We start from the raw sequence: 9,304 nt of genomic DNA, 5'->3' as shown, positions 1-9,304 counted from the left end.
TTTATATCTTTATTAAATACTTTTCTTTTTCTCTTTCTCTCCTTGTGGGAAATTAACTTTTCCTGCAATGCCCCAATTTGTCAAAATTATGTTAGACATTTAACACAAAACACTTCATTCCATTATCTGCACCCAAGCCCGAATGAGAATGAATGTTCCTGCCATCCTAAATTGCAAACCCAAAATCTAACAGCTACGATTTTGCTAAATTGAGCATACTGCCACATATTCCCCATTAGAGTTAACAAAAGTTGCCACATGTTGTTAGAATTAAAAGAGGCTACGATCTTAGGTGCATGAAATGGCCTCCCATATAAATAACAGGATCAAAGATTATGATAAAACCCTCCATGCACAATTAATCAGGACCACAACCTTACAAAATCATATCAGTACTACGTTTCATGCAAGGTAGTTTGGTCTATTTGTTCAAATTTTATATAAAGAAATATTCTTTAATAGCATAGTTACTTATCAACAAAATTTTACATATTGGGCTAACCTTGTTTTCAAAAAGCAAAAGCAATTTCCCGCTTTCTCTTTTTATGCAAAAACTTTTTTAAGCACAAACAAACAAACCCAACAATAAAAACAGTAAATGTGTGTACTTTGGAGTTAGAGAGAATGGCCAATGGATTGTGTAGAAAGTTTTCACAACACTTAGCAAAAAAGACTATGCCACAAACACCAAAAGTACAATAATCCACAAAAGGTATGATACATAGAGTACCAAAAGAACTAATCAATGTTACCTAACACAAATGAATCCTAATTGTTGGATGACTGTAAGGCTTCAGATACCAACTTAATCTGCTCCCCAATCAGTAGAGAGTAATTCACAAGTAGTTCCATCTCAGAATATTACAACACTTTCCACCTTCTTTCCAATTCCTTCCTCTTGGATTTTCCACAACCGAGGCTGAATCCCTTTCTTCTTTTTCGCCTCACAAGTCTCGAACTTCTTCTTCACCCGTCGAATCTTCTCCTTCGGTTGATGGTTGGAAACCTCCACGTGGAGTGACTTCTTAATGAACTTGTGGAAAGTGTGGCATACCTATAAGGCTCTTGTCCGGTCTTTGAGATGAACTCAAGTATACCCTTAAGAATGTCGAGCTCGTCTTCTTCGTTCCATATCCCTTGGAACAACACCCTCGCTTGTCGATCAGACTTATTCCCGTCCTCCTCTGCCTTGTCGTTAGCAACAAAGGGAGAATGAGCCTCAGTTGGTTTCTTTTTCGTGTGTTTTGGCTCAGTTACGTGAGATTGTACATAAGATATTAATTTTTTTCCCAAAAGGAGATAGAGAAATTTTTTTTAATAAAGATATAGAAAAGAGAGAAAAAGCTAGGGCATTAGAGAAAAACCATAGGACAAAGAAAAAAAAATACAGATTCCTTTCCTACGTGAATTAGGAGTTAATTCCGTTTCTGCCAATTTAATAAAAGAAACTTGATTCATATAATTTTAACAACTTTAAAACTCAATATATATACTTTTAAAATCAAATACTAATCTGAAAAAATCAATTAACATAATAACCAAGTAAACTATTAAATCTAAACATTTCAGCAATAAAATAATAAAATAATAAAATGATATAACGTGAATCATCTCACGTATAAAATAAAACTTATCTTAAATAAATTATTTCTATAACATACCAAAATCTATAATTAATATATATATATATATATATATATATTATAAATAAATAAAATTGTGTTATCATATAAAACTAAAAATATTATTATAGATTTAAAAATAAATATAAATATTTTTATTATAAATTATTATTTTAGTTTAAAAAAAATTAAATTTTAAAAAAATCAAATAAAAGAAATAGTTAAATTTAAAAAAATGTCCAGTTAAAAGGTAAATAGTAAAACAATTAATTTAATTATAAAAAAATATATAAAATATAAAATAAAAATACGGAAACCTCTTTATAATAGTATAGATAATATATAATATAATATTTATAATAATTAATATAGATAATCACGTTATTTAGGTATACTACGGATTAATTCATAATTTTACAAATCATTCATCAGCATCCACCTTTCTGTAAACCTAAACCTAAGAACTTCTGCAAAACAAACGCCATCTCTCTCGTTTCACATCTTTCTTTCAAAACATAAACCTAACACATTTCTGCAAAGATCCATCGAGTTCTTTCACTCAACTTCTCGGTTCTCTGGCACGACCTAAGGTTCCTGTTTCTGGCTTGTTCAATTGTTCTCTTCTTTTTCACTCTATTACATAGGGTCTTCTATTGTGATTTTTGTTTCGTTTTCCCATTCACACTTCATTTTACAATTTTAAGCAGTTTGGCTGTGAAATTACCGCAATTTTGTGTATTCCCCGTGTTTTTTTTATTGTGGATTTAACTTATGTTGGATTGAATTAGGGTTTGACATGGCCAGAAGACGCAGCAGTAGCAGCGAGTCGAGTGAAGATGATGTGAGGAGACGCAGTGGCTGCGAATCTGAGGATGAAGAGAGGGATAGGTATCGGCGTGGTGGTAGGAGTGGTAGGAAGAGTTCTGGTCACCGCAGGGATAATAGTGATGGAAGTAACTCGGGGGAAGAGAGAAATAGAGCGGAGAGGGATGGTGTTATGGGGAGTGATAAAAAAAGTAGGAGTAGGGAGAGAAAGGAGAAGTCAGAGAGCTCAGAGGAGGAGGGTCAGATTGTGAATAAAAAGAGGGTTAGTGAAGAGAAGGGAGAGGATGAGAGGCTGCCGCAGGATTATGATGGACGTGGGAGGAGAGATGCTGAAGAAGATAGCCGGGGTGATAGGGCTTCTCGTCGAGTGAATGGTCAGAGTGAAAGGCGAGGGGAGAAAGAGAGTCATAGATTGCATCACAGGGATAGATGGCGAGGAGGGGAGGAAGGCAAGAGTAGAATTGTGGATCGCCGTGGACGGCATGATTCAGAAGAAGATCACATTGAGCTGACCAGGAAATCAGATGGGTATAGTGATAGGGATAAGAGGCGAAAAGTGGAAAAGGGTGGTAACAGACACTCACGTTATGATTCGGAGGAAGATGATAGGGAGTTGGCAAGGAAATCAGAGAGGGATAGTGATAGGAGACGAAGAAGACCTGAAAGGGATGATGACAATGAGCGCAACCACAGGGATAAGGGTGTGAGCAAGCAGCAAGAAGAAAGTAGGAAGAAAGAGAATGGAAATGGGAGAACTGTTAGAGATGCAAATCCTCAACGACAGACAACTATCCCAGGAGGTAACCTGAATGGTGATGCATCTAATTTGGGCAAGAGTGGAGGTGTTTACATTCCCCCCTTTAAGATGGCGATGATGATGAAAGAAGTTCAGGATAAAAGTAGTGTAGAATATCAAAGGTTAACGTGGGATGCTCTGAGAAAGAGCATAAACGGGCTTGTAAATAAGGTTAATGCTACAAACATAAAAAATATAATTCCTGAATTGTTTTCGGAAAACCTGATCAGGGGAAGGGGACTTTTTTGTCGGTCATGTATGAAGTCACAGATGGCATCTCCGGGATTTACAGATGTTTTTGCTGCCTTGGTTGCTGTTGTTAATACAAAGTTTCCCGAGGTGGGGGATCTTTTGCTTAGAAGGATTGTTTTGCAGCTTAAGAGGGCTTATAAGCGGAATGACAAGGTATGTGATTATTATTCTTATTCTGAGATCAATTTTGTTTTTTCTAATTTTCTTTTATTTCTCTTTTGCTATGCTTCTGATTTGTTTTTTTCTTTGTTTGTTTTTATCATTGATAGCCTCAATTACTAGCAGCTGTTAAATTTATAGGGCATCTGGTGAATCAGCAAGTAGCTCATGAGATCATTGCTCTTGAGTTACTCACAGTTTTGCTCGAGAAACCTACTGACGATAGTGTTGAAGTAGCTGTTGGTTTTGTGACAGAATGTGGTTCAATACTGCAGGATCTCTCACCTAAGGGTCTGCATGGTGAGAATCCTCAAACTATATGGCAACTGTGTGCTTAGGTTTTTATTTTTAAATGTGATAACGACTTTGGCATTTGTCTTTTATTGTTTCCTATTGCACTTCCTTTTACATTATAAACCCTTTTTTCGTCTGCTTGATGGTATTAACTACTCTAGGATAGCACGTTAGAGATAAGTAAATGATGCTCGGGTTAAGATTACCTCATCTGCAAAAGAGGGGCAGACTGGAATCAAGGGTTTTAAGATTCCAGTTGCATGAAATCGTGTAAGGAAACAAGTTAGATCAAAGGTGACTTGCAGGAGTGCTAGATAATATATGGATGGAAGAAATGAAAATTAATTTGTCTGGTGTCGTGAGTTGTTAAAATATGAAACTTAAAACAATCCGGTGAAAATATGATGTACTTGTACAAATAATTGACAACATCCAATGTTCACACACCAACACAACAATATTGATTGCCAAACATTTATGGACAGATAAAATTTATGCTTGAAGATTGCCAACAATTGGGGAAAAGAGTGCATTGGAAGGTAGGTGTAAGCAAACAAACAATAAATAAACAACACAATCCAAAACAACCCTTCAAGAGAAGGATTTAGAAGTTGACAATCTACTGATGAGTCCCTTATTTACCCTGTGTGGGGCAAGCAGTTCTTGTTTAAAATATCAAAGCTGTAATATTGTCGTTTATTACTAAAACCTCCATGTGAGAAAACCTCCATGTGAGTTTTCTCGCCCGTGGTTAGTAAATAAGATTTAATAATTTGCAGGTATCTTTGAGCGTTTTCGTGGGATTCTTCATGAGGGAGAAATTGACAAACGTGTTCAGTTTCTGATTGAAGGCTTGTTTGCAATAAGAAAAGCGAAGTTTCAGGTACTTTTTATGGTTTGTGATAGGAATGACACATTAACATAATAAGACATACTTTTGTAAATAAAGGAGTACTTTAAAGAATGTGTTACAATGGTTGCATTGCATTAATAGGGTTATCCAGCTGTTCGTCCTGAGCTAGATCTTGTGGAGCAGGAAGATCAGTTAACTCATGAAGTGTCCTTGGATGAAGAGATAGATCCTGAGATTTCCCTTGGTATATTTTGTTTTTGGAAGTTTGTATATGTTTTTTCTTTGATTGATTGTGGTCACTGGCCATTTTGATTTCTTTATATTCTATTTTTGTTTTTTCTCAGATATATTCAAGCCAGACCCCAATTTCCTGGAGAATGAGAAGCGGTATGAAGAGTTGAAGAAATCAATGCTGGGTGAGGAATCCGAGGATGAAGAGGAAGGCATGGATGCTGAGTCAGATGATGAAGATGAAGAGGATGAGTCTGATGAAGAGGATGAAGAACAGATGCAAATAAAAGATGAAACAGAGACAAATCTTGTCAATCTTCGAAGGACAATATACTTAACGATTATGTCTAGTGTTGATTTTGAGGAAGCAGGTCATAAGCTTCTGAAAATTAAGCTAGAGCCAGGTCAAGAGGTGAGATCGGAATCACTGCTAGAATTCATTTTCTTTTGCTAAATTATCTACTAGCTTCCTTTTTCTTATTCTAAATATTTTAGTATGTCAAATTTATATTTTATGAACATGGAAGAACTTTAGAATCTAGTTCAATATATTGAAAAATTGAATGCTCTCTTTCTTTATGTCTCCCCCTGTATAAACTCACTAATTTGCGAATTTGTATCTTGGCACTACTTGATCTTTTAGATTTGAATTTAGCTTAGTATCACTTCGGATCAAGGTTATTTTGTTCTTTAGTTTTTATCTGATTTCATACTCTTTTATATAACCAGTGGATATATGTCTAGCTGTTACAAGCTTTTAACCATTCCAAGCATAGACTCTGTATCTATACGTAGTTACTCAGACTGAACATTCATTTCCAGAATAGAATGTATTGTTCTCCATTTGTTTAAGTTATACCTTTTGCTTATTTGAACTAATTATAATTTTTTATTTTTTATAATTTGTGGCAGATGGAATTGTGCATTATGCTTTTGGAATGTTGCAGCCAAGAGAGAACCTATCTCCGATATTATGGTCTTCTGGGGCAGCGTTTCTGCATGATCAACAAAGTACACCAAGAAAATTTTGAGAAGTGCTTTGTGCAGCAGTACTCCATGATTCACCGACTTGAAACAAATAAACTGCGTAATGTGGCAAAATTTTTTGCTCATTTACTTGGCACAGATGCTTTACCTTGGCATGTTTTATCATATATACGCCTGACTGAAGAGGACACAACTTCTTCTTCACGTATATTTATTAAGATTCTCTTCCAGGTATTTCAAATAGTCTCGTGCTTCTTTTTATGCACCTGCATTATTATTGCTCGAAGTTTGAATTGTCAGCTTTAGAAATATACTTATAATGAGACCTGGAAAATATTTTGGGCTTCTTGTCTTGTAGACTGTGTAAATTATGCATGCATATCTGTATGTGGAAGATGTTGATTTCTGTTTATGATGTTGCAGGAATTATCAGAACATCTTGGAATCCGGCTGCTAAATGAACGGTTAAACGATCCAACTATGCAAGAATCTTTTGAATCCATATTTCCAAAAGATAATCCAAAAAACACACGGTTCTGCATTAATTTCTTCACATCCATTGGTCTTGGTGGTCTTACCGAGAACCTACGTGAGTATTTGAAGAATATGCCACGTCTTATCATGCAACAACAAAAACAAGTTTCAGAATCTGAATCAGATGATGAGTCGGGGAGTTCTGCTTCATCGGATTCTGGTAGTTCAGACTCAGATTCAACTAGTTCTGATGAGAGTGACGCTGAGCATGATAGAAGACAGAGAAAGCGGAGGAGAAAGTGAAGTTATTTTATTTTTAATTTTATAATTTTGCATGTATGGAGAGATACTTTAGAGGTGGAAAACAAATTTGTACCAGGAAATGTAATCAAATTTTCTTTCAATTTTTTTTAAAAGAAGCCTTTAACAATGGGATCGTGACCTGTCATGGTCACAACGCAAGCCGATTTTCAAATACCTTAAAATGATGTCTATTTTTTGATAAACATTTCATATAGTGGCTGTGACGTGCTTCAAGGCCATAGATTTATACATAGTTTTATTTTAGACACTTTCATACATCACGTCATTTATTTTATTTTCATTTATTTCAATTGAATCTGGCATAATATAAAAGGTTATTTATGCATCACTTGTTCGAGAGGGTCATTAAATTAATGGTCAATTTGCAAAGATAATATTAATGTAGGTGGAGAAAAGTATATAAAAAATACACTTACTGGTACAATACCTAAGACACTTGTGACTTGTTTAGGTAATTTGTAATTTTTTGGAAGATTTTAATTGAGAATTACGTATTTTAAGATAAATACACAATAATTACTTATATATATATATATATATATATATATATATATCTATATATGTATATATATATATATATATATCTATATATATCTATATATGTATCTATGTATATATATATATATACTATATACATGTATATATATATATATACATGTATATATATATATATTATGTATGGATTGAGTATTACAAGTATATTTTATAATCTTATTCTCATTTTTTAAAGGAAAAAAGTAACTATATATTTAAAGTAAAACATATTTAAACTCAAACGGGGAAAACTTTGAAAGTTAGAAGGATTATGGAAATTAAATATTTGGATTCTTCTTGATATGGGGTCTCCACCATCACATCTTTCTTCCTCCATCTCCTCTTTACTATTTTGTCCCTCAGTAAAATTTTATTTTTAGGGTTATTATTTTATCCATTCACAACCTATTTCATTAATAATCTATTCTAGTCTCGTACATGAGTAAAATACTTTTCTTTCATTTTAACATTATATTTCTTCCTCTTTTTCTTTCGTCATTGTGAGATACTACAAGTTGCAAAGGTTGGTGGTGATGGATAGAATTATCAAGCAGTCTCCCTCTCGTGGTGCATGTCACTCTCGTGGTGCAGTGCGTGTCGTGCTTCCTCCAAGTGCGTATTCGAATAAACCTTGAAATAAAACCCTAAAATAAAAAATGTAACCTTTAAACGGAGGTGACATCCTTCAACAGATGTCAACATCCGTTTAAGGAAAAACGGATGTCGACATCCGTTTTACCTTAAATGGATGTTGACATCCGTTGAAGATGTCACCTCCGTTTAAAGTTACGTTTTTTTATTTTAGGGTTTGTTTTATTAGGGGACATCCGTTGAAGGATGTCACCTCCGTTGATGTATATTTCCCACGCTGGTTGATGCTCTGGACGCTCCTCGATGTTCCTCCACACCACGGCGGCGACGCTCCTTCACACCACGGCGGCAATGAAAGCTTTCAAACCAAAAAAAAATGGGAAGAAAAATGAATGGAAGTGCGGGAGGTGGGGAGGTGAAACGGAAATGGAGAAAGTGGGTGCTGAGAAAGTAAAATTAGGGTTTCAAATTATTTAAAATAGGATAAAAGTAAAAATCTTTTTAACTTAAGGATATAATTGTATTTAAAATAATGTGGGGAGGTGGAGGAAGTATAGGATGGTGGTGGAGGGAGCAACACCCCTTGGTATTCTCTTTTAGTCCAATTCTTATGACATAGGTTGCTGCTTCCTACACCCTATCAACTTTGTTCCCGCACCCTATCATAGCTTTCGGAACAGGGGTGGATGAGTGTTTTTCGGACAAGTGGTGAGTACCTTCTGGAAAATTGTTTTTGAAATTGATTTAGTGTGTTTGGGAAAATAAAATCTATAATGATGGGGTGAAGAGAAAAATAAATTTGATACACTGTAGGAAGAAATAGCCTTGATTCCTTGTAGCATCCTCATGAAATTTTGCACCCCGAAAAGAGTTTCTATTGCTACATGATAAAAAAATTCATGTATTTACATTTTACATTGCGATAAATAGTTAGTATACGTGAATATTTACTATGGATAGAAGGTATTTTAATACCTACTTATAAATGGGTTGAGTGTAGTGAATATTATATTATCTGTATCCGCATATATCTGTTACATGTAAAAAATAAAAATTTAATTTATATTTTATTAAATTTAATTAAAATTAAAATTAAAATTTAATTTATATTTAATTATATTTTATATTTTTTTTGTAATTTTATTTTACTAATTTAGAAAAATATATATTTTTTAAATATTTGCAGATATTTCTAGGTATTTAGGGATATCTGTAGATTTTAAAATACTCACAAATATCTTTTAAGTGGGTATCCGTGTGAGTAACGAATAATTTTTTTTAGGCTTAATACCCTATTTTGTCCCCAGTTTCGTTCGCAAATGTCAAATTAGTTCATCCTTTAAAAAATGCGTCAATTACGTC

General features: G+C 34.1%; 1 protein-coding gene across 1 annotated transcript; it reads left to right on the top strand.

The window, feature by feature from the left end:
• Positions 1 to 2,035: 2,035 nt before the first annotated feature.
• LOC108343059 (uncharacterized) lies at positions 2,036 to 6,909 on the top strand. The gene is made up of 8 exons (XM_017581102.2): positions 2,036 to 2,212; positions 2,411 to 3,648; positions 3,765 to 3,954; positions 4,728 to 4,831; positions 4,943 to 5,045; positions 5,146 to 5,444; positions 5,945 to 6,250; positions 6,443 to 6,909. The coding sequence occupies exons 2-8, from the start codon at positions 2,419 to 2,421 to the stop codon at positions 6,794 to 6,796; spliced, it is 2,586 nt and encodes an 861-aa protein (XP_017436591.1). The 5' UTR covers positions 2,036 to 2,212; positions 2,411 to 2,418; the 3' UTR covers positions 6,797 to 6,909.
• Positions 6,910 to 9,304: the final 2,395 nt, after the last annotated feature.

Source organism: Vigna angularis, chromosome 6 (assembly GCF_016808095.1).
Source record: "Vigna angularis cultivar LongXiaoDou No.4 chromosome 6, ASM1680809v1, whole genome shotgun sequence".
Classification (NCBI taxonomy): Eukaryota; Viridiplantae; Streptophyta; class Magnoliopsida; order Fabales; family Fabaceae; genus Vigna; species Vigna angularis.
This window is presented reverse-complemented; position numbering and strand designations above follow the sequence as displayed.

Bases quoted from the DNA above. Each gene is read 5' to 3' on its own strand.
- LOC108343059 (XM_017581102.2), top strand. From the start codon at position 2,419: ATGGCCAGAAGACGCAGCAGTAGCAGCGAGTCGAGTGAAGATGATGTG. The intron at 3,955-4,727 runs GTGAGAATCCTC...AATAATTTGCAG, and splicing joins CTCACCTAAGGGTCTGCATG to GTATCTTTGAGCGTTTTCGT. The intron at 5,445-5,944 runs GTGAGATCGGAA...AATTTGTGGCAG, and splicing joins AGCTAGAGCCAGGTCAAGAG to ATGGAATTGTGCATTATGCT.